This window comes from Electrophorus electricus, chromosome 5, assembly GCF_041902795.1.
Source record: "Electrophorus electricus isolate QZ-2024a chromosome 5, ASM4190279v1, whole genome shotgun sequence".
In the NCBI taxonomy this organism is placed as follows: domain Eukaryota; kingdom Metazoa; phylum Chordata; class Actinopteri; order Gymnotiformes; family Gymnotidae; genus Electrophorus; species Electrophorus electricus.
Genome location: NC_137501.1, coordinates 23,189,405 through 23,212,165, shown reverse-complemented (window position 1 = coordinate 23,212,165; position 22,761 = coordinate 23,189,405). Strand labels below are relative to the sequence as shown.

The window sequence follows — 22,761 nt, the reverse complement described above, 5'->3', positions numbered from 1 at the left end:
ACTACCTGGCTACGTAAGTCAACAATTTTTGAAAATGGTTTTTTATTTCATTTACACTGAAAGGCAAAAACATTAGTAATGGTGTGGAATGTTGTCTTTTATTTGCAGATATTTCTATGAATGTGTCTTATCTCTTTTTTGTAATGATAATACTTTTGTTCCCCAAGTCAGGACAAATTAATGATGAAGTAATTAAAATAGTTAGTGTCTATGTAATTGTATACTCCAAATGGAGAGAAAAATGTTAGGAAAGGGTTGATCAATACTGATCTCCTTCTAAAACTGCTGAATTTAAAAAGCTGAATGAATTTATAAAATCTGCATTATCCGCTGAGGCAGGAAAAAAAATTGTACTTGTATTATTGCTAGTCCAGTGATGACCCCATTGTCTTGTGCAGAAATATTTACCAAAGGAAGTAAGAGTAGCTAAATACACCTCATTCACCTTCCTTTTGCCGAAATTGGATTATGCATTGCATTAAATATTAGGTATGGAGGTCAAATTTGTTGTAAAATATATGCACATTTAACAGCCTGTTGCAATTCCCTAAACGATATAGGTAAAAAGCAAAAGTCCATGGATCCTGGGGAATATGCCTAGTGCAAATACAAATATTTCTAAATTCAGTAATGCTGTATGTAGTGACTGTATATGCAAGGGTCTGTAGCATTGCATGTCAACCAAAGCCTCCAACAGAGGCAAATTATTGACCACCTAAGAAATCTTTGGAAGTCCAGTGTGCTCTGCTTTAGCCTATGATCTAATAGTTGATATTTGTGTTATCATAAACTACAAATTATCTGCGCAAGGCATTAAAATACAGAAAATTTAATCATATTCTTCATATTCACTTTTTTGACCTTTAACAACTGAAATCTCTCATTTTTGTCTTTTTGCTTAATAGATTTGACTTAAGTGTACCAGTACTCTTAGGACATTGTACCTTTTGGAAGTCTGCTTTCCTCCCACACAAACCCGAGAGGTCTGGGTTTGAGGCCTTACCCCCTTTACTGTCTGTAGTAGTTAAAAGTAATAAATTTTTTTTAAAAAGCCTAACTCACTTCATAGGCCTGGCCCCACTGAGAGAAGGAGATTACAGAGCAGTCAGGCTCATAAAAAATACGTTTCTCCTCTGTACATGTCTGGCTTTCTCACAGCACTTTGAGACACAGCTGTCCCACTGTGCCATCTCTTTCTCTCTCTCTTTTAATGGCCCCGCTATGTCTTTCACTGTGCATTCACAGCACTCCTTCATAAATCTGGTTTTCCTGTTGCTCAGTCATAAATGATTCCCCCTAGCTGTTACTAGCTCGTTTACCCTTAAACTCAAGCATTCACACATCACACACTGTGAATAACATTGCTCATGGAAAATCACTTTCATTTGATCGTCAGTGCTTCACTATTGCCAGTGATGCCTTTGCACTCTGAGTGCCAGAGAATGTGAGTGAGCGATATCCTATCTATGCACCAGGTGTGAATTGGGTCAATTCTATTGTTTATTTAAAGTTTTACTTATTCTGAATGATGGATATGTAAAGAAAGATGAAACACTTACTCTCTCATTAGCTTTTAGTAATTTATACTCATGGGATTTTATGTCCAAGGAATCCAAATATAAAAAAATGTAGTCATCATCATGTCCTCAGGTGCTGCTTCAACAGTACTTTTTAATGTACCTTACTTGCAGTGAAGTACAAGTATAGTGTACATATTTTACTTCGAATTTGTGTACATTGCACTATCAACAAAATATTGAACATAGGTCCTACCCTTTTTAATTGAAAATTCCAATTTGGAGGACAGAATATTTTTTATAGGGGTCTTTAAGCTGAATAAAATATCTCATATGTTTAGCTATATATTTGGCAAAGTTTTGGCAAAATCTGATCCCAGTTTCAGGCTATATTGTAGGTCAGTAATAATACTACTGGCTAATGTGCAATGTTTTCTTTATTCTTTTTGCCATTTTGTGAATAATCATAAATAAAACTGTTGTCAGCACTGCTTGAACTCCTTGGTCATTTTCTGCTATGTGTGGGTGGTTGCGTTGCTGCTCTTCACTTTTCTGTTCATGAAGCATAAGTAGTCAATGGGTGGGAATTGAAATTGAGTATAAAACATGTCACATCCTCAGCACTGAATACAAAAACCTACTGCCCAGGGCTGCACACATATCAGCAAGGACTGATATGTGATATTCACCTGTGTGGGTGGGTGAGTGGATAGTGTATGCCTATGGCAGTAGATATGAAAGGTGAGGACCACATGGTATAATGAAGATTTTCTGTACTGAACAGATGTGCCAAGGGTCATATAATGTTCTGTCCTTCGGTGTGGGTTAACATGGACTATCAATCGTGGATGGTGCCCAGTGTAGCGTTATAGGGCCAAAAACATAGTGCTCAAACATATTTTAGAAAATCTTTGTATCTGCTGACAAACTCATGACTCACGCATTTCAATTTCAGTTCCAATTGCTACTTTCTTATTTAATGCTTATTTGCGTATTTAAAAGTTATGACTGAAGTCATCCTGAAAGTAGGACCATAGCAATACAACATGAGTATATACGCACGCGCACACACGCACACACGTTTATAACATTTAACACTGGCACATTTCCTGAGCAATCCATTGGATCTCAGCTGCACAGGCCATTTTCCAAATGTCAGCCCTTTTAGCTTTCCTCTGGCCAGCTACCTCATGCTTCACCATTAGCTCATAGTGAGTTGATTTATTTATGTTTTGGAGAGGGCGGGAAAGGGGGAATTTTTCCCACCAAATGTCTTGGCTTGGTGCAAGCACAAGCCAGACTGTTGGCTGAGTGACCAAAAAGATGAAGATGAGGGTTTCCTTTTTTATCTTTGAGAGAGAGATTACATGTTTATCCATCTTGAAGGTGAAAAAAACAGGAATCTAAAGTTTTATATATTCTTCTTATTTCACAGTTTGAATGTGTAATTGTGCTGGGTGTTTGTGAGCTACTCAGTGTTTGTACTTTAGGTTTCACTTATCATCTTGGCAGTGCAGTATTTAAGTCCTGGGTACCAGCCCTTGCACAGGAAATAAGTCAACCCTATTTCAGTAGATGTATGTTTGCCTAACAACTACTGTAGGTACAGAGTATTTTCCAGCTTGCTTTGAATTGTAAAGATTATTTGATTCCCAATATAAGTCCCATATTGTGCTGTGTTATGCTTATTTGACTTTTGGCTAATGCAACACTGATTTCAAGAAATGTAAGATGAGCAATCCTTCTTTACTCCTTTGTTTTATGGATGTGCAGTTTTGACTAATGATCCCCAGATAAATGGCCAGGTGTTTTTTGGTTTTGTTTTGTTTTTTCTCTCGACTTCAGGCAGTTGATTTATCTCCTGTCATTATTGTTGATTCACATGTTCTGTAGGCTGCTCCCATCCATTGTCAGTCTTTGTTTCATGCTATCCAAACAGGTATGAGGCTGAATTAACAGTAGATCAGTGCTCCTCTTGTTGCCCTAGAGGTGGCAGGGTCCCAGTGTTGGCGTGGTGGATTGGATAGACCACCTGCCAGGCTGTTGGCCCCGATGACATTGCAGGTCCAGAGGCATTTTCCCAGGCTCCCCAGATGAATGGTCACTAATAGCCGTGGGAGAGAGCTTTGCGAGTGCTGCATGGCGTACCAGGCTGACTCTTCTTGGCAAGCCCTGTGAAGAGCGCTTAATGCCTGTGACCCAGCCCTGCACCCAGCACAAGTGCTGCTGCATAGCCTTATTTCTTAAGAATGTGTTTGACACAGAAGAGAGTGATTACTAGAGTGATGGAGCAGGGTATGTAGGAAGCAAGAAGAAAGATAAGGTGCCATGTATAGCTTCATTTGAAAGGTTACCAAGAGAAAAAAAAATTGAAAGTAAAATCCTCAGCCTACTTTTATCTGTGCATTGTGGTTTTGTTTACAACCAGAGTAAAAACCCATTCCAGTGCTTTTTTTTATTATGCTTGTTTTTCATCTGACGGCTGTCCTTTGTGGACTGTGTATAAATTGTTTCTACATTGCAGTTGCCTGGCATAGATGATGCATGTGCTGATGTCAGCAGTGGTAACCTAGCTTTGAGCAATGGAGGAGGACAAAACCAGGTAAATTAGAGAAAGTAAATGGCAGTCTTGCAATCTTGCCATACAGAAACCTATTTTGTTGTCAGAACTCTGTTCATGCTTTCAAGGTCATATGCTGTAACACATGGTCACACAAGGACAAGGTTTCTAAGCCAATATATAGTCTAATGTGTGTAAAAGTTTTTGCAATTGGTGTAAACTAGGACTAAGCCGCATTGCACGGCACATACATGTACATATGCGTGTGCGCACACACACACTGCTTCAGTCAGTGAAGTTCCTCTGTCCCACCACATGCCTCAGTATGTAATTAAGGCTTGGGAAATGAAAGCCTAAACTCAGTGGGATACATGTGACCCATTCCCCACTGCAGTCTGGGCAGCTAGTCACATAAGCACACACATGCAGCCTCTGTGAAGTCTCCTTTAGTCTAGTCTAAAGTACTAACTTAAAAAATTAGTGAAGTATTTGAAACAGTCCTCTCTTTTTTTTTTTTCTTTTTTTTTTCTCTTTTTTTTTTGGCTGGGGGGGGTGGGGGGTGGTAAAGAATATATCAAATTGGTATGTTATGCGCCCTGGTGACATAGGAGATGATGTATTGAACCCACAGATTTTGATTTATTAACTACAAGTGTGTCTGTCTGAGGGGCACATAGCACTGGCATCAGTTTATTTTTATGCTTGTTACTTCATCCTTTGTACAAAGCCTCACTAAGGTAAGGTCTGATGAGGTTGCAGGTGTGTTGCACACAAATGAATGGAGGGGCAGAGTGAAAATGGTGTCTAGATTTCACAAGAGACTGGAATGGCTGGATTTAATTCACGACTCAAGTCATAGGAACAGTGTACCTTTTTACCAATGTACCTTACTCCTCCTATCTCTACCTACTTTTACTGATTTCTTCCTTAAAAGGTGGTTGTGTGATTATAGTAGACACAGCAGACCTCTTGGGCACAGTGTGTATTGAGTCATGTTGATTGAAGAAGATTAATTGTTCTCACCCCAGTGGTTTCATACCTGTGAATTTCATTGCTCACCAAAGCCAAATGTAAGTGATTCATTATCAAATTAGAAGGTTTAGAATATTAAATATGGATTGTGTGAATCAGTGTTTCCTCATTGCTTTTGGCTTGGTAGCAGTCTAGTTACAGACTAGTCCTCTTGTCAAAGGATATGCAAATTAATCATTACAAAAGAGGATTGGCACATGCTTTTAATATGCAGCCTAAGTAAGCAAAAGCACAACACAGTACAAATTATCTGTGTGTTTCATAACTGCTGCTGTATAATCTGTGCACAGTGCTTTGCACAATCTTTTCAGGATTGGGGTAAAAATGTAATAAAGCTCAGCACAGAATGTGTCTTGAAAAAGGAGGGATGCCAGCTTGTTCATATATAGCTACAGCCCTTGGCACATTATGCTTTTTTTGTGTTTCAGGTAGGTATTTGCATGCTGTGATTAGCAGTGTATAGTTTTCAGTTCCACTCACTATAACACAACTATATTGAGATTTGCCAGAAAATTTGGAGTAATTTGACTAACATTCATTATTGATTTCTCATACACAGAAATCCCCCTTGTTAATGGAATAAAACTTAAAGGTGCCACAGAATGCATTTTTTAAAGTATTTAGTGATTGCACAATGCAGTGGGCAATCACTATTGTTATCTAACAGTATATTCTTGTTTTTCTTGTTCTAGTTCTTCTTGTTGTTCTTGTTCTAGTTCTAGTTCTTCTTCTTGTTCTAGTTCTAGTTCTTCTTCTTGTTCTAGTTCTAGTTCTTCTTCTTGTTCTAGTTCTAGTTCTTCTTCTTGTTCTAGTTCTAGTTCTTCTTCTTGTTCTAGTTCTAGTTCTTGTTGTTCTTGTTCTCGTTCTTGTTGTTCTTGTTCTTGTTCTAGTTCTTCTTGTTCTTGTTTTTCTTGTTCTTGTTTTTCTTGTTCTAGTTCTTCTTGTTGTTCTTGTTTCTCTTGTTCTAGTTCTTCTTGTTGTTCTTGTTTCTCTTGTTCTAGTTCTTCTTGTTGTTCTTGTTTTAGTTCTTCTTGTTCTTCTTAGTGATTGTGCAGTGGAATGCCTAATTACTATTAACCATTGTGCAATGCAATGCTCATAACTTGTTCTGCAATTCACGAGATATCAACATGGGACCAACTCCAGAATGTTCGGTCTGATTGGGAAAGAAATGCTTGTATTCAGCTTTTTGGTTGGATTACAGGTTTCCATGTACCATCCATTTTATTTCTATTTCTTTACCATAAAGAATGAATGGTGGAATGTTCAAAACCATCACACACACAGCCACGCCCACTCTAACTAGTTACACACGACATGTTTACACTCTACTGGTTGTCAATCAATTGGGACTCCATGGCAAACATTTAACCATCCAGCAGCAACATGGCAACCATTTGATGTACCATAGCGACCACCTAGCGAGACCACAGCAATCACCTGGAACGCCATAGCGACCACTTAGCAACTGCATAGCAGTCATCTGGGATACCATGACAACCACTTGGTACACCCTAGAAACCACCGGTGATACCATACCAACTATCTGGGATTTGCTTGAGCTGCACAATCACTGCATTTTCTTCAGGAAATGCATATTTCTAATTTTAATTGTTCTCTGAGTCTATATATAAGGTATGTGACTTTTGGTAGTGGTGAAAATGTGGTTTTACATGCCTGTTTATAACCCTATGCTTTGGCCCTAGAATGAAACAAGCTGTTCTTTTTTTATATAAAGAACCTTTTTTTTTTTTTTTTTTGGTGTGTACCGAGGTGAAAGGTGAACCATGGTATGTTTAGGCTTCCAGCCATTTGAGTTTGAGGTCCATGGTATGTCTGTAAATGTAAATGTCAGTTCTATGTATCAAACTCTCCTTATTCAAATATGTCAAGGTAAATGTAGCTCTCCATTATATGGCACTTTTAACCAGTAAATAGTGATAGTTGGGATGAGACTCAATTATTTTAAAGCTGTTAACTTGTAGAGATGAAATGGTATGAAAATTTAATATAACAATTATAGTGACCAAAATTCATTATGACATTATTGTTAAAATGTTACAAATCTGCAGAACAACACACAAGGGTGTAGTGCTATTTTAAGAAGTGCCTTTAAGCTCTCCCTTTAAAGAGTGGCTACCACCCTCTGGGACACAAACATCTGACCAGCAAACCAGGAACAAAAGCAAATTAAGGATGCTAAAAATGAGAATTGATGGATATCAAAAACCATTACCAAAAATTGTAAATGCAGTGTCTGGTAGTTGTTCTATATAATAGATGAGTAATTCTTTCATGTATTAGGTTTTCATTAGTTATTCTATGATTTTGTAAATATGCAATTCAGTTTTGTAAAATATATATGTGAGTGTGAAATAATAAATCCAATTATTATTAAGTCTGTCACTTTTACTAAATACCCATATCCAAAGTAGGCAATAGGCTAGCTTATATCTATTGATTTAACATACAATAGTCTACTGGGTCTTTTGACTCAAGGCTAATTGAGGTAATGGTTAAACTATTTACTGAACTTCAGACAAATACAATAATACTGTTTATAAATCAATACAGATCTATTTCCATTAGTGTATAAACAATAACATATGGTTATATCGACAACTGCATGCATAGCGATGCATGTAATAGTCTGCATAATAATTAATAAACATATGTGTTTATGTTAAAACAAGACTTTTAAGCAAGTTTATGTATGGCGCATCAATGTTTTATGAAATGCATAAGTAGATATTTTAAATTGTTACCAAGATTTCTAAGTGCTTAAAATTATATAAAGATAATTCATTGTGAAGATGACTAAATAAAGGTTTTTTTTGGCCTTCCTTGTGTTCATGTACTGTATTTGTGCTATTTGGCCATGCTGCTACATTTCATACCATGTAGAGGAAGGGTCACCCAGATGTTAGATTAAATAGTCATGTGCAAATATTGTTTCAGGTGGACATTGAAGAGAATGACAAGACACGTTGCTGACTTGGCCTGAGCAGCACTTGCACAACATAGTGTGATGGGCTTTCCTGGAAGCACAATTCTCTCCTTACAAGTGGCCACACACACACACACACACACTGCAGCCTCACCTGCTCCAGTTAGAGCAGAGGGTGATATGAGGTACATGTATATCAGCAAAAAGTGATATTTGGAAATCCTTGCCTACAAACGCTTGAGCATATACATTGAGTTACAAACACCATCTGTAAAAAAACAAACAAACAAAAAATGTACGTTAAATAAAGACAGAAACAGAGGTTTATTTCTAAATGAACTCCAGATGTGTGGTTGTATTGTTTAATTTTGAATATTAAAAATGATTTCGTTTTAGATGTTTATGGCAGTCTCCAGACAGAAGTATGATAGAAGTGTTTCTGGCATGTTCAGTTCTGACACTTTTTTTTTTTTTTTAAGTTTGTTACTTATGTTTTTCCTGTAAAAAAAAAAAGTCCTGATTTTTATTTCATATTCTTCTGTGCATCCTTTTGGTTTGTTTCTTTTCTTCCTCTCCATTGTTTTCCTTGGAGGTGATGAAAGCTTGGGTGGTGCATGCATGTGCGTGTCACAGATGTATAGGTGCATATATTTCAGCTCTGGTACTATATCTGAGCTGTCTCAAGGTGGATAATGAACTTGTGTGACTTGCTAAGCACTGCTTGTTACAGAAAGTCAAAAAATTGACTTTGTTTTTCTGAGAACATGTAGCCTCTCTCACAATGACAAAATGACATCACTATTTTGTTATCCAAACCCTAGTGGCTCCATATATACACAGCCATGTGCTTTGCTTAGACTGCATGAGCTATCAAAAATAATATAATTTTGGTAGATCATACTAGTTCATACATACCCAACCTGGATTGTACTGTCACAAAAGACCTGAGTGAAGTAAACAATCTGAGTAGGTATCTAGTTTTGTTTCAAACTTGACTGCTTTTTCTCAGAATAAGTACCAACAACTCTTCAAGGAGACTGAGATGTGAATATGAATCTGGGCCAGAGGAAAAGAGCAAATCTCAGTTGCAAGAATCCCCCAACATTAAGGTCAAGCAACAGCTGATGTCTAAAGCCATGCCTTTTTGTGGTTCCCAACTCTTCAGCCAGACATCCAAGTCAATTTGCCCTGGGAATTGGCTCGCTCAAGTCACAGGGGAAGTGAGAGAGAGCACAAATGCTTCTGAAGTTTATTGGAAGAGAATGTAAGGCTGGGAGGGAGGGTGTAGAGAAGTTCAACAAGTCTAATCGGTTACATTTTCAGAAGCACAAGCATGATGGACAAAAAAACATGCAATTCCTCCCTGCTTAGTGACTCCAAACAAGGGTAGAACAAACAACAGATTGATACCCATCTGCTTTTGTCGGAGTGGAAGCATCCAGTGTGGTTATATAAAATAACAGGAAAAATGCCCCTGGCATTGGATGCTTAAGAGAAAGACAAATGTTATGACTGAGGAGCTTTATTTTCCCATAAATCTTAAAAGCCAGTGGTCCAGTCACAGCTTTAAATGATTAAGAGCAGGAAAGATAAGCACAGCGATAATGTGCATGCACATGTCTCCCCACCCCCATTTTGAAATCGCTGGTGGTGTTTGACACACCATCTTAATCTTTTTCTTCCGGTGTTGACTTTCCCCTTCTAGCAATTCAGGGACAAACCCATCCTAGAAGTTCATGAATCTGACATTAAAACCCTCTCCACTTTGTAACCTCTTTTTTATTTGGCTGATTTGGGTGGTGAGGAACACCTGACTGATTTGTGTTAATCTTTGTCATAATTCTGTATGCAGCACTATCATGTAGAGCATTATGGCATGGTATTTATTGTAATTCCCAGTGGTGCTGGAGCACGTGGAAACTCAATTTGAGCAGGGGAACACCCATTGGCTGGAATCATAAATATCAACTGCAGGAGCCAGTTTGACAGGTTGGCCAGGCCCTTACAGAAGATAATTGCTCTTTTCTATTATCCTCTTGGGAAAAAAAAGACTTATTGATGGTAATTATGTGGTATCAAGGTTACAGTGGCTGCAGTTTGAAGTTTCGTTGCTAAAGGCCTTAGTTTACCTTACCTAACTGTTTTCCCTTTAAATTTTTCAGATAACTGAAGTCATCTGAATAGAAGAGCTTTGAATAGAGCATGTGTGTACAAGTGCCTGGGTGCAGTGTTCTAGTCTATCTCCATTCTTTATTTTGACAGGCTTTGTTGTTGTTAGTACAGAATAAGCATTGCACTATAAAGCACTATGCAGCTATAAAGCTCAGCTGAGCTTTGCTCCAGTTGGGAACTTTGTCAACAGAGAGAAATGAGCCAGTCAGTTGGTCCTACTCAAAAAGCAGCCCATTTAGTAAAGACTTCAAAACATGACTTGGGTCATGTGAAACTAATATTTTTCACACCACTGTCCATGTGTTCTTAACAGTGAGAAATTATTAAAGTGGAAACCCTTTGCTGAATTTGGTCAGTCAAATGTCATGAATATAAATTTGTGGTAGAAATGCATGTCTACCTAGATAAGATGGAAACTTTGTTTGAAGTCCCAGTGTAGTGCATCAAAATGATATCAGCTAATGGAGAAAGAGACAACAAGTTTAGTCTTTTCGATATACCCCACTGCCAGTGTTAAATCTGTTTATTACTGAACATGCCTAAATGGAGAAACAGTCTCCAACTGTCAAATATGAACATTCCCTTGATCTGTGGCTCATTATTTTTATTTTTGTCCATTATGATCATTCCCTCTGAGGTCATTCCCAATATACTTCATACTGACATGTGATGTGTTATTTGGGAATATGTAAATGCTTTTATTGGTTTAGTACAGACTCAGAGCCAGGGAACCTATCTAAGACAACCGAGTGAATGGATTCCCATGCCTGTTTGCTTGTTTACAGCAGCACCAGTAAATAGCTAGCATGGTTCATCAAACCTTTTCTCAAGCTGACAAATTCCTCTCATATTGGGCAACATTGGCTTGTCTTTGCGCCAGTCTTCCTTGCATTCCTAGGAAAATGACAAAAATGACAAACAGAGCTGGGTTAGTAGACTATTCTCTCTCTACCCAGTGCCTTTTAAATTAAAGCAGAATGAGTGCACAGTTGGTCCCCCAATAGCGGGGTGAATGAAGTAATTTTCCTGGCATCCTAACAGAGTAAATGGTTCAGGCACCATGATGAGTGATCATTTTCTAGGCCAGGTGGATGGATGCCATACAAAACTAGGCATAGCTTTGTGTTAAACTAAAATGAATATGAAATTGTATGCATAAATTAACAACTTCTTTAATAAACTGAAGAGATTTTATTAACAGTTGTGATTTATATTGATAGATTTTATCTTCTAACTGGATTTTGTCTCTTATTTGACCACATGACTGAGGAGAGCTTTTTAATTACCATATGCTGATTATTTTATTTATTGGTTTATTAAATTTTTCATTATGTTCATCAATTTTGTGTTTCTGTGATGTACATCGCAAGAATGTATGTATATTCCCACAGTGGAGTCCTGCTCTATGGAGTGCAGCATAATAAGTTCATAAAACACACTCAGTTGAGGTTGTATATACAGTGTTGAGCTTTATTATAGTACATTGCAAATTTGAGGCAATCTAGCACTCTTTAGGTAGTCTACCTGTAGTTATTGATGCAGTATCTCAACATTTTTTTTAACAGCTTTTAGTATTTTTTATTTACGTTTTTACATCAAATGATCTTTGAGCTGTCATGTTCACTGTCATATATAATTAACAATCATAACCTGTAAGTCAGTAAGAAGAAGTTTTTGCTTATAGTCTGTCTGTGATGGTGTGCTACTTTGCATTGATTTTGTTTTCATCATTTCCTATTCTTTTCCTCATATACAAGTGATAAAACATTTAAATACCACAACCTAATCTCTAATATCTGCTGTTGATGTGTCTTATGAAAATGTGTCCAAAGACTGTAAAACCCCCTTCACATATCTTTCGATTGACCTGGGTCATTTAAGTTTTAACATGTGTTTATTGTGGCAGGGTGGACCCTTCGATTGGCAGCCTACTTCATGAAGCGGCATGTCAATCTCCGATGCATTATTAAAAAACACAGCCAAGGTAAGTTAACTTAGTCATATGAAACGTGAAAAATATTTAGCAATTTAATACATAGTTAAATGTTTAACAATGAAATGAAACTATCTTAGACTGACTGGCAGTAGCAGTATATGAACAGTATATGAGCAGTGAATCATGCTATCTTCTTCAGACCTTAAATCAGCTTCTGCGGTTTTAATCCTGATCTAGATTCTTTATGACTTTCTACTATAAATGAGAATAGGTGGCACATTTCCAAAGCTCATATGATTGCTACTTCAGATTTATCTCTTCCTCCGAAGCACCATGGCAATTTTTTGATGGTGAGCCAAGGGGATGTTCGGTGTGTTTGTATGTTTACATGTACATTTACGGCATTTAGCAGATGCTCTTATCCAGAGCGACGTACAAAAGTGCTTTGTTGTTTACTCGTAGAATATATCCTAGTACAATAGATTAGAATCAAGCAAACCAATGAATTAGAATACTGTAGAATACAGGGATGAATGCTGATACCTAGAAGTACAAAATACATAAGGTCTATCTTAAACAATGATAAGTGCTATAAACAATAAGTGCTAGAGTTTGGTTAAACATCATAAACAACGCCCTGCAATAAGTACTAATTTAGTCAGTCTATATGGGAGCAGTGTCAGTTGTCCTTTAAATATTCTGCAAATAGATGGGTCTTCAGTCTGCGTTTAAAGACTGCAAGGGACTCTGCTGTCCGGACAGCAAGTGGGAGTTTATTCCAACATTTTGGAGCCAGGACAGAAAATAGTCTTGATGCTTGTTGTCCATGAGACCTGAAACAAGATATTTCAAGCCGAACCATACTTGAGGTACAAATCGGGCTTTGACCACATATATGAAGGGACTGGTCCTTTTTTGGCTTTGTAGGCAAGCATCAATGTTTTAAATCTGATGCATGCAGCTACAGGGAGCCAATGAAGGAAGCACAGCAGTAGAATAATGTGTGAACTTTGGAAGATTGAAGACCAATCATGCTGTGGCATTCTGGACAAGTTGAAGAGATTTGATGGATCTTAGAGGAAGACCAGCAAGTAGCGAGTTGCAGTAGTCTAGCTTTGAAATCACAAGAGACTGCACAAGCACCTGGGTAGCTTCCTGGGAGAGACAGTGTCAAATCCTTCGTATGTTACAAAGGAGGAATCTGCAAGACCTGGTTGGATTAGAAACATGAGTTAAGAACGACACCTGGTTTTCCAAAGTTGCGCCCAGGCTACGGGTAGCTTTGGATGGTGATACTAGGGAGTTCTCAAAGGAAACAGTGAGGTCATGGTAAGGGTTGGGAGTACCTGGGATGAACAGAAGCTCGGTTTTACTGGGGTTGAGCTTCATGTGGTGGGCTGTCATCCATTACGCAATGTCAGGCAAGCATGCCGAGATACGTCTGAAGACCTGCGTGTCAGAGGGTGGAATAGAAAGAAATAATTGAGTGTCATCGGCATAGTGGTAGGAGAAACCATGAGAAGATATTACATCACGAAGAGAACGAGTATACAAAGTGAAGAGAAGGGGGCCTAATACAGAGCCTTGTGGAACACCAGTGGAGAGTCTACACAGTTTGGATGTGGATCCTCTCCATGTCACCTGATAGGACTGAAACCATCTCCAAGCAGAGCCAGTCACACCAAGCCTGGAGAGAACAGAGAGAAGAATGCTGTGGTTTACTGTGTCAAAGGCTGCTGAAAGGTCTAGAAGAATCAAAAACAGATGACTGTTTGGCAGTTTTAGCAGCATGAAGTTTCTCAGTCACTGCTATGAGGGCCGTTTCTGTAGAATGTGCCGGTTTGTAGCCAGACTGATTGGGATCATGCAGCTGGTTTTGCACAAGCGAGAGACAATTGATTATAAACTGCTCGTTCAAGGGCTTTTGAGAGGAAAGAAAGAAGTGATACTGCTCTGTAGTTGGTAATGCTGGAGCTGTCAAGTGTGGCCTTCTTGAAGATTGGTACCACCCTGGCAGTTTTGAATGCAGTAGGCACATATCCAGAAGATAAGGAATTGTTGATGATGACAGAGATGAAAGGAAGCCGATCTCTTGTGATTGTCTGGAACAGAGCAGAAGGAATTGGATCCAGCGGACATGTAGTCGGATTGCTGGAAGTCAGGAGTTGAAGAATTTCATTTGAGGAGAGGAGAAAAGGAAGTCAGAGAGCTAGATGTTGGGGAATGCACATTGGTTGGAGAAGTGGGAACAGAGGAAAAGGACTGGCGGATTGCTGCAACCTTCACCTCAGAGAAGGTGATAAAATCCTCAGGAGTAAGAGATGAGGGGAAGGATTAAGGAGAGAAGAAAAAATAGTGAAGAGCTTGCGTGGATCAGATGATGATGATTCGAATTTCTCTCTTAAGTAGGATAACTTTGCAGATGTTACTTCCAGTGAGAACTTGGAAAGCTGAGACTTGTATGAGCTGAGGTCTGAATCTACGTGAGGTTTCCTCCAGCACCTCTCTGCAGTCCTTAGTTCTCTCCTGTATGTTCAGTGTTATGGCTTAGATATAAGTATAATATACTCATTCAGGTCTTGACAGTGTAGGGTAACTTGGATTTAGTTCCTTTCTGAGCAATTTATGGTCAAATCTTACACCCAGAATGGGTATAGCATGGCTTGCATGTTGCAGCCCTACTTATCTCCAGTGGCTAGTGTTTGGCTGTCTTACACTGGGGACTTATCAGCCTTATTTAGAAGGCAAAGAATAGGCAGTGCAATGTGGTGATGTAATGTTCTTATGGCGTCTGAAGCATTTTAGAAGTAACCAGTATGAAAGGTAGTGTCTGAGTTATGTAAGTAATTGGGTTTCTCAAGATAATTTAAGTACTCTCTTTTACATTACAAACAGTGCTCCTTGAGGAAGTGAACTTCATCTAGTCTTCAGTGCTTATGATATCAAACTTGTAATTATTTTATTGATAAAATGTTAGCCTGAACTGTGGCACCCAAGCCCAATTCCAAAGCAGCTGCTGGATTAGCAGTTGCAGAATGTCTGCGTGAAATTGTGTGTGAAAGTGTATCATATTTTGTAACATTAACTTTACCATGTCAGAAGTATGTAGTTTTACCCTTTTAGAACTTTAAGTAATTCTGTTCATATCATTTAATAAGCACCTTGTAAAAAAGTCAAAAATAATTGAAACATGAACATATAGTTTACATTAAATTCAAATTCATTTGAGGAACGTTTTAACAGAATAAACTTGAATACATTAGACAATATGCTTTGTTTGTTGTATCAAGTTACATTTGAAGACTTCTTATGTGAAGAGTAAGACCAATTTAAGATATGAATATTCCTGAGAGAAATCATGGTGTATTAAATTATTTCACATTTACACAGGACTTGAGAAAATGTATATATGAAAAAGGCCTTCATTAAAATGTAAAACAATGGCATTAAATAGGTATTTAAATTTCTTGTTTCATTTTGTTCAGATACCCTGACTGCTAACAAAATCATATATTGAATATAGATAGAATGTCACAAAAATTATTAAAAGTTTTTTCTCCATATCTACAGAACTCCGTGTTTTTCCAGAGAGATTTGTCGTGTGTGTGAGCCTTCTAGAGTGCGCCATGGCCCATACTGGAAATGTAAACCAGGATGTGGTGAGAACTGTTTATAAAATACTATTTCCTGTTTCACTTACCTGATCACACAAAACGTAGTGTGTATGTCTGAGGAGTGTTCCAAACTCAGAGTGATGCTGCTCAATTCCATATGACCACGCATGAGTGCTGGACTTTTCTAGGCTGTCAAAAAATATGAAAATAATTTTTTTTTAAGTTTCGTGCTCACAGTAGCAGCAATGTACTGACCCCTTAACTGAACTTAGTTTTTATCTGAATTGAGCACATTAGATGTACAATTGCCACCAGCATTTCTCTAATAACTGCTGTTAAATGCAGGTAATTGCAGGGGTGCTGCAACAGGGCACCAGTGTCCAACCAACCCCTTATAACTGCATTGTTCGTTTACAGAAAATCAAATTCACTTATATATAATGAATGCAATGACTGCAGTGGTGTTGATTTTCTTGTGTGGACATGAGCCTGAGATTTTCTTAGGATGTTTTCTGGTTGGATGTCTTGGATGATCAGAATACAGTGGTTAAGAGGTGATCATGGGGGTCAGTATAACATCCCTCCCTTGGGCATCCTACTGGGTGTTGTTAATGGCATTCCAAAACTACTCTTGACATTGTTGTAGTTTTGCTTGCTTTTGAGTAAAAACAATTCTTGCCCTTCTCGCCACAGAATCCTGTGATATCTGTGGGTAGCCACCTATCTGGTGTGGACAGCAGTCACTTTCCCCATCAATCCCACCATTAGTGATAGTACTGTTTTGGTGGTTGAGTCATTTGTTATTTTTATTTACCAAGACTTTTTTTTTTTGGCTTCCTAATTTGTCCTAAATTCCTCTGGCTTTTGGTGTAAAAACTGTAATAATTTGAATGGAGAGCTACTGTCTGAGAGTGCAAAGTTCAGATTGTGTAACTGATTTTCCAGTTTAGGGAAACAAGTCTCTTGGTTTTGTGTTCTCCTCCCTCCTCAGGATGTGGTTCTCTAGGCTTGTATCTGTTGCAGCAACTGGCGGGTGGAGGCTTGTGGTGGCGCTCTCACTCACTCACTTAGCCTCTCTGGTGGTTTGGGGGAGAGAGATACAAGAAGTGTGGAGTTTCTCACATGACATTTTTGTTTACCTCAATTGCTCTGCTTTAATTTGTAAGGAGGCCTCAGGCTAGAATTTCAGTGCAGGATTGTAGTTATCATGAACAACTTTTATTATTCCTGCAAATCCAGTGTTTTTAATATGGGAATTTCCCACAAGTTTATAAGCTATATCCACATTATATAAATTAATTTGCAGAAATATATAAATCAAAACATACATAATTTCAGGCTTTATTCCGAGAGGCCTAAGTGAAGCATCTCAGTAGTGCATTTCAGGAACTCACTGATTGTTTCATCATTATCATGTCTTACTAGACATACTAGACACCCCACACTAGATCAAAACAGACATCTTTTCTTATTCAGCTAGCCACAGACTGCTGCCTGAAATGTAAATATTTCCTTATAGGTTGAATATGTGTGCTTTTATTTTACTCTGAAGTGGACAAATTCTTGGTTTCAAGTAATTTATTATGCTTAGTGCAACTTCCAAAATGGCTTTAGGACTGGGAAACCTATCCCTCTTCTGTTGCTTAAACATATTCAAATGTCTAAGTCTTCTACAACCCTGATAAATCAATTCAAGTTTTGAAGAGTGTGGAAACTGTCATGTACAATTAGAGAACACAACAGAATTAGGGGCCAATATGAGTAGGTGAGATCCCACTGGTGTAAACATACACCTCATGTAAACGATTTAAGGGGCCTGCTATTCCCACTTTGCTTTCTGTCATTCATGAAGCTGAAGTTGGCTTTTATTCGTATTTCTGTGCCACAGAATGAACAGAATAGAAAAACAAAATTGAAGCACCAATCTAAAACTATACAACAATTTATTAGAGATCAGTGGATTTAAGATTGAATGGAAAATTTGTAGAAGTTGTTGTTTAAGGGGGAATGAACAATTTTAAAAAGACAACTACAGCTTCATGCTTTGTTGGTAGATAAAAAGTTACATATTTTAAGTTATACCTACATATGCATAAATACCTAACTTTACAAATTCAAATATTCCAAATTCTGACTGGTGGCATTGCTTTTGGACTCACTTGGGGGTTGTTTGTGTTTTCTGAATTTGGCAACTTTTTTCATGCCTGATTGAACATGGCTTTATTGATTAGACAGCAAAAAAAATAGGCTTTTAAAAAAGGGAGAGCAATACAAGAATGTTTATAATCTTATGGCCTCTGATGAAACAGCTATCAAAATATGTCATCTTGCTGTCTGGTGGTTGTTGCTAACTGCACATTGGCTGTTTGGTAATTGATATTACTGGAATGAGTAATTGTTATTTTGTAACAGTGGTGAAGCTTAATTACACTCCAGTGAGTAACTTAGTTCTGTGTTTGTACTTGTAGGTATTTCCTGTGTACTGTAGCCTTATGTATAACTATACAAAGGATGTGATGTACTAGTCATAGAACATGGCATGTACTAGAACTGAGGTTTGGGAGCAGATCCTTTTTTTACTGTACTGTAAAAGCAGGTTACAATCCATGCATTTAAACGCTACCTATCTATGTGATATTACTTCCTTGAATACCTATGGTGATGATTTGTTTAGCATATTTAAGACTTGCATGTAGTAGTTATTCTGCCTATTTTTTATTGTGTTGCTCAGCTTTCTAAACAGGGAAAAAGAGTTTCAACTGTTAATCAAGAAAAATGTAGACCCATCAAAAGTATAATAACTATGGGCTTTTTGTTTTAGTTTAATTGAATAATTTTCAAACTTCAGTTACTGCAGGCTTCTGTGAGTTTAATACTGACCATATTGAAAGGACTGATTTTACTTTAGCTGTTTATATATGCTTCCTTAATACATAATATCTTCTCCAATACCTGCATTAAATAAGTCAGAGTATAACTCAAAACAGAATCTTATAGACATACACCTCATTAATCACATTGACAGCTGATAAATACATGGAACAATGCACCGTTTGCTGGACTTGGTCTAATGACTTGACAGAGCTTGAACTTAACCTCTTGCTCTTAAAATAGAGATAATAGCCTGTCTTTACCCCGTTATTGAGGACAGTCTCGTATACTATGAAATCCAATAGGTTTGGGCAGGGTTTTTGTGTGGGTTAAATGCTACCCAATGATCCTGTACTTGTAGATATTGGAGTCACAAATAGCTGCTCTGTTCTTGCTCAGTCAAGGATTAAGTAGTTGATAGGGCTTCATTAGCTCTGTTGAAGGTGCATGTTGGTGGGATTCAATAAGATACCATTGCTTCTGTCTTCTGGTCTACTCTTGTTTTTATGCATATCTTTATTTTAGCTTAAGTAAAATGAGCGCAAGGGCTTCAAAGTATTTCAGGAGGAGGGTGTGTGTGTGTGTGTGTGTGTGTGTTGCCATGGCGATTTATTTATTTATTTTTTATTTTCAACCTTTGCTGATTTTACAAGCATACATTTCTGTATATGAGGTGTTTGTTTTTCTTTTCTTAAACTATCTGGATTTTAATGTTTCATTAATGTTTCATGAATAATCTAAAATGACCTCAGATGTGCATCACATTTTTAACATTTTTGGACTTGACTGTGATTTATCTGTTTTTCCAGATTGACATTGACATACAGTTGAGTTTGAGTCATGCTCTTAATAATGCCTCTGAATGCCTACATATGCATGTGATACATAACTGCTGCTCCCTTATAGTTGAGTTACTAAAGAGTCTCAAATTTAGGTCAGTGAAAATGGAATTGCCTTACTCATGGGCAAGCATGTCCTGTTGAGCCTGCTGAGACATTTGATGTTGGAAAGAGGAAAGTTGTTGTTCTGATATAACTGCTGGCAGTGTAACATAAGCATTTTCTTTTTGTTTTGATGACTGTGCCCAAGAGACAGAGTGAAAACACTACAATCCCCATGGCCTGTTCTCATGACTACACCAAATATCTCCAACTTAATACGAGTCAGCACAATGGGTCTTGTTTAGGGTATTTCTGTCTCCCCTGCTATCCCCCCCTCTTCTCTCCCCCCTTTTCTTCTGTCCCTCCCTCCCACATCTCCTCTCTTCCTCAAACCTTATACTGTTTACCTTCTCCCCATGTCGACTAGGGATTGCGTTTCAGGTATGAGTAGTGACAGCATTTTGCCATTGAGATGAGTGTTTCCATAGGAAGCCAGTGATAATATTTTCTCATTTTTTTATCATTGTTTGTCTTTGCAAGATGGTACAGAGTGGACAAAACAAGTCAGAGTATTTTTCTGGCCCAGGAGAAACTCTATACCTATTTAACAGCTCCGCAGTAACTAAGAAGGCTGCCCTTCAAAAGATGTGAGTACCATTCTGATGCAACTCTTTCCACCCTGGGATGCCATAACAAGAGTTGGATTGACTACTCCAGAATCATCGTTGAATGCTGCCGTGTGTTTTACAGAGCCAAAGGCAAACAGGCCAAAGCCCACCCTCAACCAGAATCTGAACATAATCTTCAGACCCTGGACCAAGACCAGTGCCAAGGAGCCATGTTAAACCAGCCACCATCATCTGATATAGCGGAGGGGGCCCTTAAAGAGGAATCCTTGTCTCTATCTGAGTCATTAGTTCCTACTCAGGATGGTGCCATGAAAGTGTCCATGCAGGGAGCTCATGAGGGAGGTGAATTGAGTGCTACAGTGCTACTAGTTTCTAAGGTAAGTGGTAGTGGCAATCATGTTGAAAATGACAAACAAAACTGGAAAACCAAGGAATGCCCAGAGCAGCATGACGGAGATCGGTCTTCCCAGTACAACACATGGGACAGTGAGAAAACTGATAGGAGGAGAGGATTGATCCCAAGAAGCCCCAGGGATGACTTTGACCATCAGAAGCCAAAAATAGTGTGTCTCAGGGAGCCCTCAAATGGGGCTGGAACCTACAGTAATTCCACCATAGCCACCTCCCTGAATTCCAGGACGGGCCCCTCTTCCAGTCATCCTGCTGCTACTCAAACTGAGCGCATGTTGGAAGAGGAGCTGCTTACACATGGAAAACAAGCTCTTAGTCTCCCCCTCAGTAATGGCACCGCCAAACAGACTAACCAAAGCAGACAGGCCACAAGTCTGAGAGGCCTATCTGTCAAGGATGTATCCTCTGGCTCTTCTATTAGCTCCAGATTGGCTGCCAAAGCAGAGGAGAGGGAGAATGCACCCAGAATATCCCGATTACGCAGGCTCAAGAAGTTCTAAGGGGGACAGCAGCAGAGAACAGGGGAAGATCCTTGATGCCACCGACAAACATATTACTGTTTGTACTCCTACTTTAATTTTGTCTGTCAGCAGTGGTCTCACATGCACACAAATGTGCATAGGCACACACTTTCATTCAAACATGAATCTTTTTGGAAACAAACTTATCACCCATGCCTTAATGTGAAAATCTATGCAGACATGTAGAACCACACAAACTCCCCTAGTATATAGGTTTTGTATGATTACTAATGTCTATGGGTTAAGCATGCAAACATTAAGGTTCCCCTGTGACAGTTTCATCCAATTAAGACAAAACAGTACTTTAAGCAAAAACATGCAGTAGGCCCTCAGAACAAGTTTTATGCTCAAGATTTGAACTTCAGACTTGTAGGAGCCATCAATAACATCATGGCTTGAAGTGCAAATTTCTGGCTCCAATCCATCTGAAGTATCACATCATCCAGCATTAGCTGAGCACATGATTGGGTGCTCTTTCTGTTATCATATATATTCATAGACCTTACATGATCTGGGATTGTACTTTTGGAGTCAGCTATCTCTCTCTGGTTATAATTTGTAAATCAGTTATTTTTTTTTACTACAGACAAAACCTGTTGCAAAAGGAATGCAAGCAAGATAGTTCACAGTATTATGGAACAATTCATTGCTCACATCACTGTCAAATGTCTGGCTGAGTGGTATATACATTTATCTGGGTGTTTGGTGGTCATGGCTGATTGTTTCTTAAATTAATCTACAAAAGCCCATACCCTCATTAGCTGTGACAGCTTTCCTCATTATATGAACAGGATATCTTTATTCATTATTAATGTTTTAAAAAAATGCAAACAAAATAAATGTTTTATGTTAATGTACATTTGGTATGGCTGATTGCTGCAGCACATCAGAACTGTCAGAATATGTCTAAAAAAAAAAGGATATAGTAATGCTTTATAGTAAACTTTGTAATAACATTACACTGTCATAATATGTAATGGGGAAATGTATAAAAATACTGCTTTTGTATGATCAAACTCTTTGTAAGGCATAGTTAGCTATGTGAGGGATTATGACCTCATTTTGTTTTGATATTATGTAGCAAAAAAAAAAATCTATTTCATTTTAAATAACTACAAATTATACCACCACTGCCACTGAGTGAGGCTACAAACCTAATGGAAGCAATAGACATAATTTAAATGACTTCATGCTCAATTTAAAGTTATTTTACAACCTGTTGCATGCATAATATATTCATAATAATATTTATTATTATTGTTGTTGCTGTTATATAATTATTAAAATCCTTGCAAATTTAAAGTGTGCCATTCCATAACAGATCACTGGGAGTCCATGTTGGATTATATTTTAAACTTCATAATTACTGAGTTTTTGAAAATTCAGTTTTGTTTTTTGTTTTTTTTTGTTTTTTTTACTCGTATTACATGCCAGAGAAACAGAGCAATGTGCACTGAAACAATAGACCGTACTTTTTTTTTTGTTTTTGTTGATAAGAGTTTATCAATAGGTCTGCAGACTGGAAAATTGCATTTTGATTTGCTGTAGTCAGATCACATTTGAAATTTAGACATGTACAATACAACAGTAAACAGAAGTACACAAGTAACAAGTTCTAGTCACTATAGCTAGATATCTATATCTAGCTATAGTGTTCATCTGCACATAAT

The 22,761-nt window shown here is 37.9% G+C and overlaps 1 protein-coding gene across 1 annotated transcript in view; it reads left to right on the top strand.

The window, feature by feature from the left end:
* Window positions 1-22,747, top strand: part of slx4ip (SLX4 interacting protein) — a 38,517-nt gene extending 15,770 nt beyond the window's left edge. Inside the window, exons 5-8 of the mRNA XM_027014236.3 lie at window positions 12,135-12,212; window positions 15,735-15,823; window positions 20,071-20,177; window positions 20,281-22,747. Of these exons, the coding sequence (XP_026870037.2) occupies window positions 12,135-12,212; window positions 15,735-15,823; window positions 20,071-20,177; window positions 20,281-21,070 (1,064 nt within the window). The 3' untranslated portion in view covers window positions 21,071-22,747. The remainder of the gene's footprint in view (window positions 1-12,134; window positions 12,213-15,734; window positions 15,824-20,070; window positions 20,178-20,280) is intronic.
* The last annotated feature ends 14 nt before the right edge of the window (window positions 22,748-22,761 follow it).